Source organism: Electrona antarctica (genome assembly GCF_951216825.1).
Source record: "Electrona antarctica genome assembly, chromosome: 3".
Classification (NCBI taxonomy): Eukaryota; Metazoa; Chordata; class Actinopteri; order Myctophiformes; family Myctophidae; genus Electrona; species Electrona antarctica.
The window spans coordinates 40,098,586-40,119,331 of NC_136808.1; the positions used below are offsets into that span (position 1 = coordinate 40,098,586).

The window sequence follows — 20,746 nt, forward strand, 5'->3', positions numbered from 1 at the left end:
TAGTGGAATCCTGGGTATTTTCAGGTCTCAGGTTTAACCGAAGACCTCTAGAACATGGTTACAGTATGTACTTGTGCTACTGTACCTCTTTAAATTCTTTGATGAGGCACGCCGCTTTGACCCCACTCTTCACATTGAAGCTGATGTCGACCTTGACCTCAGTGAAGGAGTCTGTCAGCTTGATGATGGGGACCTACAGACAGACAGACAGACAGACAGGAAGTGAGTGATGGTGAATGGGTACAGGAGTCTTTCAGAGCTTCATCAGTTCTGGGTAAAATAATCCTCAAATAAAGAAATAACAAAAAAATAAAAAGGGTATATAAACTATTTGGAGAGAGAAAAAAATAACAAAAAATACAATCTGCATGCACACACAAAGCGTTGTGCTGCTCTCCCTCACATGTACTGTACACAGAACTAATAATAATATCAACAGTTAATGTATTGTTGTTGACAAATAGCCACTACAATAAGTATACAAAGACATTGATTTTTTTTCTTTTAAATGTGTGAAAAAGCATGAAAAAGAATAATGAGAATGCGTCTCAGATCTTAAATGAGTTGACACTTACCGTGGCTTTGTCCAGCACTTTGATGGAGTTCTCGTCCGCTACGTTCCTCCTGCGTAAGGCCTCCTCCAGCGTCCACAGAGGTAGGGTCTCCCACTTCCCAAACACCACCAGGTCTATGTCACTGAGAGAGGATACGAGACCAGACGGAATACGTCAGTCACACACCAGTGTTCATTTCTTCCACTAAAACCATGACGAAAACGACTACCTTTGTTCAACTATATAGAGATTGACTTTCATAGGTGTTACCAATGATACTAATGAAGGCTCAGTTCCAATCTGAACAAACTGTCAGGGTGCTGATATTGTGCATGTTGGCTCACTGGACACTCTGCTACACCAGTGGGTCTCAAAATTGGGGTCCTGGGACCCTCATGGTTCCTTGAAGGGGTTTCCAAATGGCCCGTTAAGAGTGTGTAACTCTGAGTGTACAAATGTCAGCCTTCTGATTGGTCCCTGGCTGACTAACTAACCAGCAGGCTCTTTCTGCCTTGTTCCGCCCTGGTTCCGCCTTGTTTATATTGAATTTGCTAAAACATCTTTTTTGGAAAAAACTAAAAACAAACATGATATGCCCAGTCACCTGTGATGTTCCTTTTTACTGACACCAAGTTTAAAATAAGAATTGATACAGAACACAAAGCAACTGAAAAACATGTTATTTCAATGGTAGTGGATGGAGACACGAGGATTTGTCCAACCACGAAACGTCAACCAATGTGTGAAGAGGGGCACAACCACGGGCGGGACTTGACAAAGGGGTGAATTGTACACTATTAAGAGTTATGGGGTCCTTGAAATTAAAGGGCTGAGAACCACTGTGCTACAATACAATGTAACAGAGCCTTCATTGGTATCATTGGTAACAACTGTGAGGAAGATGATCAATTTCTTTCAAATAATGGCAGCTGTATGCACAGCACTGCTTCTGGAACGGAACTGACAGCAGTGGGGCTGGTGGACACCTCTCAGCGTATCATAGGCTTTTCATTAGCAACAATCAAGTCCATCTAGCAACAAGGCTCTCAGTCTAAAGGCTCTCAGCACCATCAAGGACGCCTCTCACCCCAACAATGGACTGTTCTGCCCCCTCCGCTCACAGAGCGCTACAGATGCCTCCAGACCATTTTGGACAGAAAGGTATTTGGGACTTGGAATTTTTCTGCTTTACTGAACAATGGCATCTGCCGAAAACTCTGCCTCGGCCGGTCGTGGTCACAAATGCACCAGAAACTCCCCAGATATTATTATGTTTAACTCAAAATCTAGTGATAGTCACGTTGTTCTTTGTGCACTTGTATTCTATGTGACAACATAAAATCATCCATCCATACAGTACACACACACACACACACACCCTAAAAGCTGTAGTGTTAGTTTAATTACGATAGTGTGAAATCCTTAAACGGTGAGCTAATCTCATTCTCCAGTCCTCAGTGTGGTGTCAAGAGTCCACTAAAGGTGACGAGTCAGTGAGTATTTGCATTACTGTGTGTGTGTGTTCACGTATGCACACAGTGTATACATTGATGCATTATTGCAGCAGGGGCAGTGAGGGGAAAGAGAGTGTGTGTGTGTGTGTGTGTGTGGCTTATGTGTGCACTGGGTGGTTGTTTATTAAGTAGGCTCAGTGAGTCTTTTAAATAAAAAGGCTTCTGTGGCAGATTAGCAGGTGCTATAATTATCAAGCCCTCTAAATCTGTGAAACAAAAGGCCAAACGGCAGGGCTTTCTCCACGGCAGAGTTTATGAGGGCCTCTTTTGTTGAGGTTCTGCGGGGCGGTTTGGTGCGTCTGTGCGCTGTGAGATTAACACACTTAGCACTAGCAGTTATCTAAAAGCAGCCTGAGGGCCTCACACACAGCTTACCTTGTTGGCAGATATAAGCCCGTGCTGAAGCTTCCAAACACTTGGACCTGGAGAGAGGCAAAAAAAGAAACCACACACAGGTTAGTATTACAAGTAAGACGCGCGAACGCGGGAAGCGAACGCAGCTCGTAAATTGCAAAAACAACAATTAGAATAAATTACGTAATTTTTTAAGGTTTTTTTGAAGTTCTCTTTTTTTTGTTTACGATTTTTTTTACGTTACGTTTTTTTTGAAGTTGAGTTTTTTGAAGTTAAGTTTTTTTTAAGTTTTTTATTTTAAAGTTTTTCCTTTTTAATTTTTTTTGAAGTTAATTTTTTTTGAAGTTAAGTTTTGTGTGTGTGTTTTTTAATTTTTTAAGTTAAGTTTTTGTTAAGTTGTGTGTGTGTGTGTGTGTGTGTGTGCGTGCGTGCGTGTGTGAGTGTGTATGTGTGCGTGCATGTGTGTGTGTGTGTGTTTTTTGTGTGTGATACAGCTGCGCCCTCTGGTGGTGGGCGGGTGGTGTTACAGCGTGACACACACACACACACACACAGACACACAGACATGATCTGCTGGGTCTCATAGTAAATGCTCACTGCGTTCGCAATCACTGCGTTCGCAACTACACTTGTGGGGACATAAACATCTGCTGAATGAAATGCTCATTTACATCAATATTAAGAGGTTAACTAGGCATAATGGATATTTAAGGAATCATAACAAAGATGTTGCAAATGAGTTTTTCCACGCAGAAAGCCAATTGAAGTGCGAGTGCCTGCGACCATGGAATATGAGGAGGGCTTCTCCCTAAATGTCATGCCGAGGTTTCAATTAATTAATTATTTTATTGCCGGCTAGCAGTTAGCATTCATGAAGTTCCCAGTGCCACCATACGTGTTCACTTTAAGAGTCAGAGTTGGCCCGCCCCCCGCCCCCTCACTACACACACACTTTAGTATCATTGGCACAAGCACACACTGTTTACCTTGCGTCAGAAGCGTTTACATGGCGGGAGCGATGCGTTACAAAAGGCACAAATTAAATCCGTAATTTGTATGGCTAAATTCCACCAAGGACAGCTTTCCTGGATTCCGATTTATGGAGGTTTGAAAATCCTTTCAACTGCTTTAAACGGTGATTAGGTTTTCCGTCCCATAACTGGAGCAGTGGGGCGTTGCCATAGCAACCGGACCAATGTTAAAAGATGCCGTGGGGCTCAACCATTATATACACGGAGTATATGGCTTATAAGGTCCGCTATCATCCTCTAGTGGCGGGTCCGTATATATGGACTTAGCAGAAAAATAATTAAGGTGGAGTGAGGCGGTAGTATGAGATCAGTTACAGTATTTAAAACAGTGATTCTCAAGGTGGGGTCCGGTGACATCCAGGGGTCTTTGAAGGGGTTCCAGGGGGTCCCAGCAAAATCAGTTCAACACAAGAATTGAGATCACGATTCTCACACGATTCTAATGTTTTCGATGAAACTACAGTCTGTAGTTGCTGAACATTACTACATTCAAACGCAACGATCTTGCTCTCCTATCAACCGACAACAACATGCAGGCTCAAACTGACAGGCTTAACAACTTTGCCAGTTGTGTTGGGTGTCAACTCCACCACCACACAACCCATCATTATTGATGAGGAACCACTTGAGGTTGTGGAAGACTTCACCTATCTGGGCAGCCTCATCAGTAAGGACAGCAGGGCAGCCTCATCAGTAAGGACAGCAGGGCAGCCTCATCAGTAAGGACAGCAGGGCATCAAAGGCCATGAAGGCAAGGCTGGGAAAGGCTCAAGGTGCCTTTTCACAACTCCGTTCCATCTGGAGATCAAAGCTAACCTTGACTCCGCCAGATTGCGGCAGTACTGAGTTTACAAGTTCCCTCCTCCTGCCTGCATCTGGGATCTCTCAGGCAGAAACGATGAACCCGGAAGCAGCGGGACACAAATCTGATATCTCCATAATAATTTCGAGTTGTAGTCTTGTTAGGTTGTGTTTACATTGCACTGTGGCACAGCTTCAATATGTCATAAGTCTCGCGTTGATCCCACCTCTAGCGGCCCCATAAAGTACATAGTCTCTGCCTGAGAGATCCCAGACTCACCCTTAGCTGGCAGAATGCAAATGTTGTCCAGCAGGGAGAGTGGTTCTACCAGGCTAGATCAAAGCAACACAGCCTTAAAACCAAGATGCTCCTATACAACAGCAATGTAAAGTCTGTTCTGCTGTACGACTCAGAGACCTGGCGAGTAATTAAATCAGAGGTGAGGAAAATTGAAGTGTTCCACAACCGATGCCTCCGGCGAATATGCCAGAACGTTTGGCCAAATAAAATCTCCAATAATGAACTGTATAAACAAACAGGGAGCCAGAGCATCACCAAGGAGATTACACATCAACGCCTGATATGGCTAGGACATGTGCTGAGAATGGAGCAGGACCACATCACAAAGGTGGCCTTAAAGTCTAAAATGAATTGGACAGCCAAATAGTGCTGCACGATTCTTGCTCAAATTTAGAAATAAGATCGCATAGGTGTCTGAATCTACTCAATCTAGGTCGCAATCTTTTTTCGAACAATCATGCTCACATTTGAAGGGGACAAGGGGTTTCTTTTTCCCACACACATACATCTAAGCAGTTCTATCACTGGGAGTTTCGCTGTCATGAGAAACACGTTCTTCGAGTTAACGCATCGGCATTATGGTTTGACAAGACCAAAACTGTGCCATTGTTTTTATTAGGGAGGAACAAGACGGAACATGACACAGGCCTAGAAACAACTAGCTATTAAAACAGTCAGGAAGTGAAAGACAGAATTACTGTGTAATTTGCTGTTCTGCAGATCCTGCTAATACAGTAGCAGACCCAGTTATTTGAAGGGAGGGTTGCAAGATTTAGTTCTAGCTGTCTAACCAGGGGCTCACATAGACATATACATTTTGGGTGCGAGGGTAAAGCAATCGTCAAATTGGTTGTAATAGAACTTCTATTACAACCAATTTGACGATGGTTCTTAACTGTCCCATGCCCAAATGCATATTACAGTATTTGGCCCCCACCTGAAAATATTTGGGACATTTGGGATATTTTTTTCTCCACCAGGCTGAATGCATGGAGAGTGTGTTTTTCACTCTGTCCGTCCGTCCGTGTGCGTGCGTGCGTGCGTCCGTCCATCCGTCTGTGTACAGCTAATCTCCGGCACTGTTAACCCGGTCAATTCCAAACTTTACACACACACACACACACACACACACACACACACACTCCCTGGATGCCAACGACGAATCTCTGCCCCAAAATTTTCAGAACGGCCTGTTATAGCGCCACCATGAGGCAGATTTTCACATGTTTACCTATAACTGCACAGATCTGCTGGAAACGTTGCATGCACACTCCCTAGAGGCTAAGGAAAAACCTTTGACCTGCATTTTTCACATGTGCCTTTTATAGCGCCACCAGGAGGCCGACTTTTGTAAAACACATTTATTTATATTACTCCTGCAAATCGTTACACAGTATCTCTATAGTCATGTGCTCAAGGCGGATCTGTCCGATATTTCATATTCCATCCTAATTGCCTAACATTGGCTTCCAAAGTTTGCAGGATTGGCCCGTTTTGAACAAAAAGCCTCAAATCATGAACGCAGCGTGCAATTTACGTGACATTTTTCACACACTTTCCTACTAGGCAGAGGAATAAATTCCACCCTTTCCACATTTGCCTGTGTGACAGGCCAATGTGTCTATAGACATTTTTGGAACAAAATGCCTCAAATTGTCCAAAATTGCCATCAAGGGCGTGAGAAGAAATGGCACCCTTTTCACATTGGCCTATTAGAGCGCCACCAGGAGGCCACGATAATCTGACCTGGCCTGGTGGAGACCTGTGTCCCGAGGGGCACTTTTTGTAGTTCTCTTTTTAATGTAGAGTGAAAACAGAAAATACCCTAGTATGGAGCCCTGAGGGACACCATATAGGGTTTAAGTGGATAAGGCTGTTCTTCCCACCATCCCCACTTCATTCAAGTGCACTGGTCCAGCGTAGGACAGAGAGAAAGGCCACAGAAATAGAGCCTTAAGCTGTAAACCTGCCTTTATTCCCCCTAAACCCTGGCGGGCCTCTTCCTCCCTCAACCAACACTACGTTATCTCCTCAATCAGCTTATGGTCCCTGTGCATGTAACTGGGATAGAGAATGAATGAATGAATGAATGAATGAATAGATGGATGGAGGGATGAGTGAATGCATTTATTTAGTTTGCCAGTGAAAATAAGGTATTGGACGGACATTGTTTGCCTTTTCGTCTACAAAATGAACACTGCTCAACAGTAACTCCAATGTTCCAATGACAACAAATCATCACAATGATAATTGTATGGTACAGTGTCAAAGCATAACGTGTAGACTAGAGGCACAGGTAGGGTGTGAATATTAACCCACAACATATAACAGCATAACTTTAGGATGTCATATCTAATGGTCACAAGCCAACAACACTTAAAGGGTCAGGACACCCAAAATCTCTTCTTCTTAGATTTTAACAAAAAATAATTGTGTGCTTTGTGATAGGGAGCAATGCTATAGTACAAACTTCTCATAGGTTTCTAGTTTCAGAGCTTTCTGATGTTTATGTACAGTAGCTATTCTGTGTATATCCAGGTGTCAGGGTAGAAAGGAACTATTTGGTGTTACACGTGTTCGATTTCTGTGACGTGACGTAGATGTATATCTAATTAATATTTATGTTTGTTTTATGTCTTACGGGTGTAGTTTGCCTGTTCTTCCATTGCTGACGAGTAGACAGTCGAGACACACTTAGTAAGACACAGTACACGGTGCACCCCTAACTGTGCCTCGCATTGCTGCCTCTTCCACTGTTGTGTGAAGTCAATGTGTCTTAAAGGAATAGTATGCAACATTAACCTGTGTTTGCGTAACAAAACAAACCCATCATTTCCCTCTGTACCAGCAGTAAACAGCAATTGGAGTAGCCCGTTTACCTGCAGGAACACACTGCCCTCTCGCTGCATTTTGGTGATTTCCCTATTTGTTTTGATAGATGGGGACATTTTGGGCAGGGTAACCACAACAAAGAGTGAAACAAAATACAGGGAGAGGAGCAGTAAAACACCACCACACTACTCCAGTGACTGCTGCTGGTACAGAGGGAATAAAATGTATTTATTGTTGTGTTACTGTATGTAAACACAGGGCAAAGTCACTTTACTATGCTTTAATGTAACGCACAATGTAAATCTTTGGCTTGCTATATTTGTCCGGGACAGTATTTTTTTTTTTTTAAAGATTAATTGTGCAGCCCTGTTAGCTACCTGGTGAGCTCACCTCAGAGCACTTCGTAATCCACCTGGTGGGTGTCTAGCCGTACAGGCAGATCAAACAAACACCTATCCAACAGAGTGGATATCCATAAGCTCACTGCACTTCTGGTCTCAGTGGGAACAGGACAGCCAGGAGATGAACTGTGCTCTTTATCTTGAAGAGAGAGAGGGAGGGATGCTCTAGGCTCCAACGCACAGCCCTGGGCACCCTGGTGGCAATGCCAGTTGGTATGCCTAAAACATACAAGCATGAGCCTGACAGCATGGGCAAAAAGAGACCACTCTTCTTGACCCACTGCCATCATATCACCATTCCCATCTTTATAGAGATGTAACTAGTCCGTGTTCATTTTGCCAATTTTGCCAAGTCTTTTCACTGACTAAACTAAATAAAAACAAAGCAATGATGATTAAACTGACTAAAATATATTGACATGATATTTAGTTAACTAAAACAATTCAGATTAGTAAAATATGACTAAAATGAAATGTTTCCTGTCAAATGTATGAATAAAAAAAATCGTCCCGATACCCTAAGTACTAATCCTATTGGTTGATACAGAGTACCAATCCTATTGGTCAATTCTGAGTACCAATCTTATTGGCCAATACTGAGTACCAATCCTATTGGTCAATACAGAGTACCAATCCACAGTGGTGGACAGTAACTAAGTATGTTTACTTGAGTAATGTACTTAAGTACAATTATTTTGCATAATCATCATAATTTTATTTTTCCAAACATTTTCAAAAATAGTGGAAATAGCAGATCGCTATGTTCCATAGCCAAAGCACAATATATCGTTAATCACAACGTGAACGACAATTCATCGAGTACAATTTTATGATCGTGACTAGTTAATTACCATGTTAAAAAAACATGTCTATCAGCCAGTGAGAATGAGGACAGAGAGGACACCTGCTGATTAGGGTGCCAAACTGGATGGATAAGACGCAGGGGGAGATAACAGCAGACAGACAGTAGAGAGGATGCTTGAGAAACCACTGCTAACAGAGACAGGCAGCACTGGCAGTTCCCCAACCTTTGGGCATGAAACCCAAAAGAGAAATGGTGAATCTTTTTTCAACAAAGATATTTTATGGAGAGCGAAAACAGAACACACTAGAGGAGTTGGGGGAGAATAACCCGTGTTTGGAAAAATATTGGGAAAAATAACCTGTGTTCCAATTATTATTGAAGTTCTTGTTAATACTTTTCATTGGTTCAATATAAAAACAGACAAGAAGATGTGACCACTTTCAACCTGGCTTCATCCCTATGTTGAGCGTGCCATCATTAGAGGCAAAACTCTTTCAAAAGCAGCCGATGTACAAGCTTGCCACGCGTGGTGAGCTTGTACATCGGCTATTTGTTGTTGTGTTGTTTGTATGTGGATTTAACTTTTAGCGTGATCACATGTTTAACCCATTCTGGGCGGGAACCCCTTTTGGTGTTTTAACTAAGCATTATGTTATACTTTAGCTATTGAAAAATAGCAGATCTACAAGCTCATAGCGCGCCACCGAGTGGCGCGCTACGAGCTTGTAGGTCTGCTATTTTTGAAAAATCGTGAAAATGTGGCGCACATCTTTGAATATATATTCTTTCAGAAGACTTTTTTTTTTTTAATTTCGACGTCAGGCCTAAATGGGTTAAAGACGGGTGCCATGAAAATAATTAATGAATTATTAAGCAGATTACAATCAAACTTCAAGTTCACAACACAAAATGTGCAGCTAAAAATCTTCTTAAATCTATCTTATATCCTAAAACTAAAACCCAAATATAAAGCACACCATAATTTAAAGAGTCTGCAGCACATACATGAACTTGTAATGATGACAGTTGCATGGCTGCAACATAGTGCGTTATGTCTGGACAGGCATGCATTATTGTAATATTGTGCATGGAGAGATTTGTGCAAACAGTGTGGTTTGGTAGGAGAAGGCGGACAAAGGCGAACGGATAAACGGGCGCAGGGCTTTCAATTAGTGTGGCAAGATATTGAACCAAAGACAATATTAACACATGGAAATGTCCTGAAAAGTATTTAAAACTAAGTATTTGACATATAAAGGTTTCTGTCCAACTGTGACGATATACAAAACGGAAAACCCCACTTATTTCTATGGCCTAGGCTCGCTAAAGACAACTTCACACTCACAGGATAGTTAGTGTTCCTCTCTCTCTCTCAGCATACCAAAATTCCAAGCAGTCACCTGTGTGGGCGTGGCACGTGCAGAGCTCCCAGTAGTGCCAGGGCCCGCTGCCAAGCTTCTCATCTGGCTGAGCGGACGGCCCTATGAATGCAGGCCTAGCCGGGAACACCCCTACGACCTGGCACCGTGCGCGTCGCTCAACAACCGCATGCTACTGCTGTACTAGGTGTGGGCAAGATGCCATTACCCTCCGTTTGACTGCTCATAAAGTTGACATTGACAATAAATCTTGCCTTCTTAGTACTTGCATAATATTACCCGGTAGCACACCACACACTGACGCGCTGAATGAAAACCTAGAACGCACCGATGGTTGACAAGTGAGAAAGACACTATTTCAAAAGAGTGTGTTCAACATGCACACACATACAGTACACATCTTGCTTGCAGTTATTTCTGGGTTACTTTTAACCCAGAAAGCATCTGTGTCGTTTTAAATTAGACTTCGTAGTTCGTACAGCACTACAAGCTTATAGAAAAATCTTGGATATTTGTGTTGAATATAATATTTTTTTAAAGAGAAATTTTTTTACTTGTAAAAAGTTTGAGAACCACTGAGAAAACTGGTTCTCAACCTGAGGGTTGCGACCCATCGGGGGGCCCTGAAAGTATTTTGGGGGGTCCCGAAATATATATATATATATATATATATATATATATATATATATATATATATATATATATATGCATCTGAATGGCTGGAAAATGGAAATGTAGAGTTCACATAGTGCATGCATAAACTTTCCTTAATGATTATATCTGGTTTCAGTATTTATTTATGAAGTATTTTCCCTATTATTATAGCGGTCAATTTGTATTGGTGGGCGGGGCAGGGGTCACGAGACATGGCCAAAGCATTTTCGGGCGTCCCCATGTTGAGAACCCATGATTTAGAAGACATTTTGTAGAATGTCTTCTAAATGGGTTAAAGTTATGTGAAGAAGTTTCGTTATAAGAATCCTTTTTTTCCCAATTTCATTTTGAATGTGATGGCAGAGATTTATAGAATGCTAAATATACTTCTTGTGTACATGATGACCTTTCAATCTCATTGAAGGTCTAGCCAGCAAGCTTTCACAATACAATGTGCTAATTCTAACTCAACTACAGCTGTAAATCTAACAGCTAAGCTACAGTAACTTCTCCATGCGTAGTCTCACCCTGTCAGCCAATCTGTGCTTGTGTAACTAGTTGTGTTTCACCTTATATGAACATTTAGAGTGGACTGTGAGAACTGCCTGAGACAGGGGTTGATGGAGGCCTGTGCTCCAAGGGGCTACCGGAACAGGCCAGAGACACAGTTAAACACTAATGCTAAAAGGATAACACAAAAAGCCCGCTTTAGGAGGACAACACAAAAATAGTAAAATACCTCTTTTAGGAGGCATGTTCCTATGATCTGTATGCTGTTCTTCCACCTGAAATATTCACATATATGGATGGTGATATAAGACAAAGAAGAATGGGAAAAAAGCTGGCTTTACCTGTTTTCTTCACTTTCTACACACCAAATAGCTTTGCTAAAAATAGCTGCTCTACAATCTCACAATGCATTGTGCGGGACACTAGGGTTCATGTGGTAAAAAAAAAAAAAAAAGAAACGTCCTCACTGACAATGTAGTGTGCTAGTAGGAGCCTGGAGGTATGGATGTATTTATGTAGGGTCTATATTGTTGCTGTCGGTTGGAAACTTTGTACGTCCAAGATACGTTTCCATATGTATTATTATTTTAGAAACATTTTAAGATGGTGAAAATAACCAAAGTACAAGCTCAGAATGGCTATTTTCACTACTTTTGTGAGAGACTCTTGTATGACTAAGTAGGGCATTCTTCTCTTCCTTTCGGGGCTGTTCCCTACAGGGGTCGCCACAGCGAATCATCTGCCTCCATCTCACCCTAGCCTCTGCCCTGTCTTTTCTCACAACAACTAACTTCATGTCCTCTTTCACTAACATCCACAAATCTCCTCTTTGGTCTTCCTCTATAGGCCAGTTAGTTCTCAAACTTTTTCACGTCAAGGACCCCCAAAATTCATGTACCGCGGACTCCCAACTGAACATGTTTTGTGCCAGGGAAGAGAAGAGAAGTTTTGAGAGATTTTTCAAAACTGTTCAAAAATGGCAGCACGGCTTAACCCATTTAGGCCTGACGTCAAAATTAAAAAAACCTTCGCTCTGAAAGAATATATAGCTATTCAAAGATTTGTGCCACATTTCTACGATTTTTCAAAAATAGCAGACCTACAAGTTCATAGCGCGCCACTCGGTGGCGTGCTATGAGCTTGTAGATCTGCTATTTTTCAATAGCTAAATTACAACATAATGTTTAAAACACCAAAAGGGGTTCCCGCCCAAAATGGCTTAAGCTCACAGCACGGCATAAAGTGAATAGCCAACGTATAAGTGGATAAAGTGATTGTGACGCTATATTAACTAATCATTCTGTGTACACTCTGGCAATGTTCCGTTCTTTAGTTATTGGCAGTTGAACATAGCTTGTTTTCACCAAATTGCAAGAAAAAAAAAGAAAGCAGAGAAACAATTTTGACTGGACCGCATGGATTTTTCAAATTTTAGATCACGTTATTTCCGGGTGTACTCTTCTTAGAAAGTCATAGGATCACTCACAGGTTAAGGAAGAGCGCCCTCTATCGTAAACACTGACAAATCAAATGACGAACATCATACTCAATGGCAGGCCACGCCTCGGATTGAAATGACGATAAATATTCGTCAATGGCAGTGAATGAGTCATTATCAATATTATCACGATAATTCAAATATGCTTAAAACTCTTAGCCAAAAGTCGCCAAAAAAGGCAGATCTACAAGATCTGCTATTTTTGCCATAGAGATTTGGGAATGGGATAGACTAAAAAATCTAAACAAAAAAGCAGTCCAAGTACAGAGCTAACTCATGTCCTGTGTATAACGGAACAATTACCACGATAAATGATAATCTCTGCAAAACTATTATTGTAAGCATTTTTTTAAAATCAAGAATAACAATGAATAACCAATATTGTTCTGATCCCTACTCCACAGAAGAAGGTGGAAACCTCATGTGTCCAAAACTGTTACTTTTCTGGATTCTAATTCAAGTAGCCAAAGTAGCAGATCTAGAAGCTCGAATCCTACTTTCGATATTTTTGTGCAAGGCTGTAGTTAGTGTAGTATGATCATGTAGGCCGTTAATTTACCAAAAAATAGTTGGTTTCTGCCTGACAGCAATGATATACAGTATATATTTTTGCCAATTCATTGAGTGTAAAAATATTGTGATTGATATCAATGTTAATATCGTGGGAAAAATATCACAATAACTGAGTGTACCTAGCCTTAACATGGCGGATGGAAAGCATGCTCATTTTCTCAGACCAGAAGGACGTTTCTCCTTTCAAAAGGAGACGAATGGAGTCTGGGACAATGGTTGACTAATAGATGAGATCGGTGCTCTCTACATCAGAAAAGTTACGTTTATTGGTGTTCGCCACCACCTGCGTTGCTTTATCTTCCCCGTCTCATTTCATCGTAGTGTCAAATAAAAGAGAAAATAAGTTTGGTTCCTATGAATCTTGGCTCAGCTGTGAAAACGCAAATGTTGCTTCTCCTTGCCTACCGTGTGCATGATCAATAGAATAGAGCAGGGGTTCTCAAAGTGGAGGTCCGGGGACACCCAGGAGTCCTTGAGAAGTTACAGGTCTTTAACCCATTCTGACCTGAGATCAGATTCTAAAAATGTCGGCTACATCCTGACAGTTTTCTGAAAAAGCTATGTTTCTATGTCAGTCGTTCCATTTTTCAAAAATAGCTCGTAGCTTGTAGATCTGCTATTTTTCAATAGCTAAAGCATAACATAATGCTAACACCAAAAGGGGTTCCCGCCCAAAATGGGTTAACTCAAGAGTGTACAAATGGAACCAAATGGACCCTTAGTCCCTGAGGCATGGCATAATGCATATCAAACTGGGGGTCCTTGAAATTAAAACGTAGGACGGAGGACCACCCTCCAGCGGGCTACTGCAGACCCCATGTCAGTCTGTAGTACAGACGTATTAATGCTTGTCCACTTATTTATAGCTGCCTCTCAGTTTGCGCCACAAGCATCGACACAGGATCCAAGGGTCTGGCAATGGGGGAAGGAGCTCAAATTCATCATACCGTTGCTCCATATTCTAACTTCATCATACTACAGCGTCCACAAGCTCGAAATGTGTCAAGAAGCGTCACATTTTGAGCTTGTGGATCTGCTACTTTTGCTACTGCCATTTTTTTATTTGAATCCTAAAAAGTTACAGTTTTGGACATAATCAGGTTTCTTCCCACCAAAGTGTCAAAATATTCAAATAATTGTGCCAGTCTCCAAATTCGATTTGCGCTGAGAATGCCAAAACACAACGTGTCAGTCATAATTTCTGCGTTTCAATCCACAGCATTCGCGTTATTGCTTTGGTGAAGAAGGCTCTCTGTCCTAGCCTGGCTAATAAGCCAGACTCAAATCGTGTGGTATTTGAGTCTGGAGATGCTGTGTATGGATCTTGTTTCCCAATCTATGGATTTGTGTCCATAATTATTTGGGCATAATTTGAACAAACGGAAATACAAACCCACAGACAACATTCAACATTCCAGCATGTGTAATGTATTTTTCACAAGCTCTTACATTTCATTGGTTCAGTAATTGTATTAAACCCACAAGCACACTTAACTACTTTCAAAGTTACGTGTGTGTTAAATTAAATATATTGATAATCAATAATGTACAAAAAAGAAAGAAAGATGAAGATAGCCAACCTACACCCTCACAATGCATCACCTTGCATTATGAGCTTGTATGTCTACTATTTTGAAGACACTATTGTGAAATTAAGTTCAAAACAAAGTTATTAATAAAAGTGTCGTGATCGTTTTTACTTTTGCCGTTTCGTATGCGTCTATGGAGTTAACATTACTCTAATTATAATAATAATCAAATATGTCTTCCCTGTGTATTTTTGGTTTTTCCGAAAGGCTTTCTTGAAGTCAAAAGGCTCAATAGAAATACACCACTTTAGTGACATCATAACCCTAACCCCTCCCCCACAACAGCTGTGAGGGAGGCGTAAGTTCAGTTGGGTGGTGCTAAGGTGAAAACCAGGTATACTTAATGAACTGGTGGGTGGCCACAAAATAATTAAATCGTTTTAACACTTTTTGTACACTCGTACAACACAAATCAAATCATGGTACCCGATGATCATGTTCAGGGGGGAAAACAATCACGGCACTCCATCTTTAAAATACTGCTCGCCACCTTCAACACCCCCAATAAAACCAAGCTCCCGATACCTCTCCAGTTACTCCCACAGTGGGCTATGAGAGGCCTCTCACCTCAGCGCTGGGCCACAGGTCGTGGATGACTCCCTTGATCCTGTCCACCACCTCCAACCTCATCTTCTCCTCCTCCGGCCGCGGGGAGATGTAGCCGTAGAAGTCGGTGATCTCCTCGTGGAGCCTGAGCGACAAAAACACACATCAGCGTGAGGGGAAAGTTTGTGGATTAAAGTTCTCAGTCGCCACGACTGATTTCCAGGGCTATATCGATAAAATAGGGATGTTTCAGTAAGTGAAAACATACAGGGAAGAAACATATTATTGACAACTTGATTGATTGACATCTCTGACAAAACGTACATATCTCCCAAAAGGACAAGCTCAAGAGCTAATTTCCATTGTGGCTATTTGAGCTTAAGTGTGTGTGTGTGTGTGTGTGTGTGTGTGTGTGTAAATTGAGCACCTTGAATTGGGTGAATAATTAGAGAGATTATCATGAATTCATAATAAGCAAACACTTTTCAGATGGTCGACATTTCTCGTTTAAAAAAACATTTTTAGTGGTCTCGTAAAATATTCTAATTCATTGAGATTTTTTGATTTTCATGAGCTGTATGCCATAATCATCAAGATTAAAACAAAAAAAGGTTTTAAATACTTATAATTGAATATTCTAATTAATTGAGATGGACCTGTATCTCTGTGCATGTCTTGTCTCCATAACTCTATGCTTGTCTCTTGTTGTGCACTGTTCCGTTTACCAGAGTACTTAGGCTAGTGAATCCTACTGTTGTAGCCTATGGAACTGTTCTGTGTTTAATAAACACATGTTTACAAAATAAATTTGATGCAAATTCTAAACGTGATGGATGCAGCAGTCAATGCACAGTTGCGCCCTCCTGTCAACTGATGCACAGCAAGTAACAACAAAAAAAACCAAAAAAGAGAAAATTGATCGACAATTGATTCAAAGCAGTTTGGATGGCATATGTAAGGATCATAGTATGGCGACACAATACACACACAAACACACAACCAGCAAAGACTTGCATAGAAGTTCAATTGCCTTCATTATCCAGGGTGTGTTGTGAAAAATGGAGAATGCCTTGTGAGCTCACACAGTAAGAGCCGGAGGCAAACTGCTGGCACAGTACTCTTTATTTTATTTAGCAAATGTTTTTTATAAAAACATTACCAAATATGTGTACAAAGTGCAAGGAGGAGGCAAGAAGCCCAAAGGGCGTATATGACAAGGCTTCTACTCTAATGAGATGAGAGCAGAATGAGATAAACCTGTTCTCATCCACATAGCGTTGTTCATATGGATGGGTTGTGTCTTTATTACAGTGCAACAGAGGTAGTGTACAGGTATGTGAGCCGTTTGTGGTTGTGTGACTTTCGACTGAACAACGCAGCCCTAAAATGTCAGGTCGGGCCGGGCCGGGCCGGGTTCGGGCAGAATTTGAGATCTCTAGCGTCTATCAAACAGGACTCGTCCGTGTTGATGGTGTAGTGCAGTGGTTCTCAACGTTTTTCATGTCAAGGACGCCTATTTGGGCGCAGACCCCAACTGGAAATGTTTTGTTCAGAGTAATTCTGTTATTCTGATTTCACATGGGGTGTACACTCTCAGAGTTACCATAAGGGTGAACGTGGTTCGTTCCTAATATATTACGTCCTAACAATCAATCATTTAGCTGGGGACCCCCTGGAACGCCCTCAAGGACCCCTGGGGGTCCGCAAGACACCACTTTGAGATCTTTACAACGTGTGACACCTACATGCAGCTAAGTATACAGATCAGGCCTAAACACATGCTGTGACCTTTGACAGGAAAGTAAGACTCTAGCGGTGATAATGATATAGGATGGATTCAGTTATGAGTGGTTATGTAGTCTAATGTCAGGAGGGGAAAGTGACACGGGCCCGCCCCACTAAACGTTGCCTAGCCTCCTACTGCGGGGCAGAGAGTTCCCATCTTCTGGTTGGTGGAATTTATTCCTCTCTAAAAGGAATCCAAAACGACTTCAAATCTTTATTCAAAATTATTGTCACAGGGCACAGGGGCAGCCCCGAGCCCTATAGACTACAGAGGAGAAAACATGCATACACTACACAGCTGCTTCAATTAACAGCAAGAGGACTGTGTAAATGCTTATAACTATATTTCAGAGTCAGACTGAAAGCAAAAAGGCCACTCCATGTGTCTGTGACTACAAACACAAGCAGCCGTTTGCCTAGTAGCCTCGACACAACCGCCCTTAGATTCAAGAAAAAGCCAGCAGGAGCATTTTTCCAACCATCGTGGTCCCTTTCAACTCTCCCCCCCCCCCCATACTCCCAGTCTCCGCATGCAGGCAGGGCAGATGGATGGATGCCAGGGCAGGCAAATTCTTCCCATAACACCTTTAACATTAATGAATACGTTTCACCATTTCAATACACTCCCATGTGAAGTATACTAGAAGCTGCGGACTGTGGCCGGTCTCACTCTAGCGCAAAATAAATAAAATAAAAAAATGTAATGCGGAAACCGGTGGCCTGGAGAAGGAGAAAAAAAAGAGAAAGAAATGCATAGACTTGATTGCTTGTTTTTGTCTCAGTACAGAAATCTGGCAAACCTGGGCAAAGAGACCTGATTGCATGTTTCTGTGCTTAGGAAGATGTGTAGAAATATTGCATCTTCAATGTACTGTAAGGGGGAGGGGGGGGGGGGTAGGTTATATGTATTTAGGACCATGACCTTCATTTGTAAAGGAAATGTACATATATGAAATATAGAAGCAAAAAGAAATACATGTAAAAGAAAAGGTCGGCTGTGGCTCAGGAGGTAGAGCAGGTTGTCCAGTGATCCCTGGGTCGGCGGTTTGAATCCCGGCTCCTCCTGTCCACATGACGAAGTGTCCTTGGGCAAGACACTGACTGAACCATACATTGTCTCCAATGAGTTGGTCGGTGTGAGCTTGCCACCATTGGTGTGTGTGTGAATGGGGGAAGTGAGGACGCTGCCGTCGACTGTTCGCTGCTTCACCTCCCAATGTATGAATGAATGAACCATTGTAAAGAGCTTTGAGCACTTTGAAAAGCACTATAAAAATGCAATTCATTAAAAATGCAATTCATTAAATTGAATTTTACTGACATGTTTGAGGGGGAAAAAAAGATGGATATAAAGATTATATGAAAGCCATATGAATGTCCATTATATGTGTATGTTTGTAACAGTGTAGTTATATAATGGAGTCGTTTGATATCTGGATGTCGTCGAGACTTTGGTGTGACAGGGGTTGTGAGTTGGTGCGGCCGCAAGTGTACACATTGGTCTGTGTGGAGTAATTGAACACCATGAACTGCAGAGATGATATATATATATAACCGGCCCAAACATATTGGGCCGTTTTAGAAGCACTTGTATATTATGTATACACCGCATATGCGTTGCATTGAATACAGGCAGCGACTGTTGATTGTTGAATGGAGGCACACAGGGGAACAGTAGTTTGTAACTGTTGCGCACGCACACGTGCAGAGCGAAAGAGCCCATGGTATTCTGCACGGAGTGGTGTAACAATTAAATAAATACTCAGGAGACACACACACACACACAGTATAAAGTTGCGGTACAGTATGTGTCTCTGTTGCAGCAGGCAGTAGTATGTCTCTGTCTCTCCATCTCGTGTCGCAGATCGCATGCATTGTGGTGGCGAATATGTGATTGACGCACACACGCACAAACACACTCCTCTCTCTCTCTCTCTCTGTCGCTCTAATGAATTAGTCTCATGTCGCGCAGCTGTGTCTAGTTTCTCCCGGCGGATCCTATCGGGAGCTGCCTATGCCATAGAAAGCATAGGTGGGTTCCAGTCTAGCCTCAGAGTTGATTTTCAGGATTCAAATTCAAAAATGGCAAAAGTAGCAGATCTACAAGCTCAAAACATGTTGGTTCGTGCCACATTTCGAGCTTGTAAATCTGTTACTTGTGTGTGATGCTGTAGTATGACCAAGTAGGGCATTCATTTACAGACAAAGAATAAGAGGTTTCTGCCCAGACAGCAACGATACATCGTTACATGCCAAATAGCAACGAGGCGATTATTACATCATACCATCATTACAAAATGATGAGGGAGGGAGGGAACAACATGCAGAGAATAGGTGCAGTGACGCTCTGGTGCACCTTCATTCACCAGCAGAACCAAAGCAGCCGGCGTGATGCTGATGCCACACCTACACACAGCCAGGGGGGAACCAGTGCCAGAAGTGCCATCACGTCACACACAGCCACAAAAACAAGCCAGGCCCCGTTACATCACACAGCTGCAGTCTAACACCGTCACTGGGTCATGCTGGACTTCCCCCAGCACCGCCCGCTCATCAGTCACCACATCATGTGACCTGCTTGAGTGCCTGCTGTCACCAGTTCCACACTCCAATGGTTCCCCTAGGGGTCCTTGAGGGAGTTCCAGGGGGTCCCCAGCTAAATGATAGTTAGGAACCAAACTATCATTTAGTTTGTAACTCAGAGTGTACAAATGGAACCAAATGGACCTGTCAGGACTCGTCAGGGTCCATTTGGTTCCATTTGTACACTCTCCGAGTTCCATTTGTACACTCTCTGAGACCCTGACGGGTCCATTTGGTTCCATTTGTACACTCTCAAGAGTTAAATTGCAATATGTATTGGGGTCCCAGAGATAGAAATGCCATTAAATAGGGGGCCGGAGACTAATTCAGGTCAAACCCGGGGCCCTAGAGCCGTAATAATCTTCTCTTATGGGGGTCCTTGGCATATATATTCAAATGTGTGTTCCGCAGGCTAATGAGTATCATTTTGGGGGTCCTTGACATGAAAAAGTTTGGGAACCACTGCTCTAGATAAGACATAATGTGTACAAATGTGGTGTAATGTGGTGTAATGTGCAGTGCAAGTAAAGTACAATTAACAACTTTTGTTCTAAAGAAGTGTCCACACCTCCTTTCAATAAAAAACACAGGGTGCTAAGGACGTGTGGAGACGTCTGTAGGTCCTTTTTAATTATATATAACCGGATAGCTGTAATACATTTTTTGACAGGGCCATTGCTAGGCAACGCCATGTTTTGTGCAAGCGTGCAGCTGTTCACTTCCTCTGTTTCCTTCCTTGAAGGCGGGCTTTTCAGAGTGAAATCTCCCTAATCTGTTTGGCACTCTAGTTCCTTCATTCTGAAAAGATTCCCCGGCACCCAAATTGTTAAGTACTGTACTTAAGGAGAATTCCATACTAGAAGGCTTTCTTACCTTTCTTTGTAGTCGTTACGTCCCCACGAGAGGTCCAGGTGTTATTTTGTGCAAAAGCTCCTTATTGGCTATTTCCCCTACCATAAGCCCTAAATTAATTGCATTGAATGGGAATTGAATGGGGCTATGGGGTGTTGTGCTAATTCGCTTATTTCCATCGCTC

The 20,746-nt window shown here is 42.1% G+C and overlaps 1 protein-coding gene across 1 annotated transcript in view; it reads right to left on the reverse strand.

Moving 5' to 3' along the window:
- The window catches only part of tent4b (terminal nucleotidyltransferase 4B), a 58,484-nt gene that overhangs the window by 9,941 nt on the left and 27,797 nt on the right, over nucleotides 1–20,746 (reverse strand). Inside the window, exons 2-5 of the mRNA XM_079497892.1 lie at nucleotides 15,364–15,487; nucleotides 2,444–2,490; nucleotides 576–696; nucleotides 86–193 (exon numbers count right to left, since the gene is read on the reverse strand). Coding sequence (XP_079354018.1) covers nucleotides 86–193; nucleotides 576–696; nucleotides 2,444–2,490; nucleotides 15,364–15,487 — 400 coding nt within the window. The remainder of the gene's footprint in view (nucleotides 1–85; nucleotides 194–575; nucleotides 697–2,443; nucleotides 2,491–15,363; nucleotides 15,488–20,746) is intronic.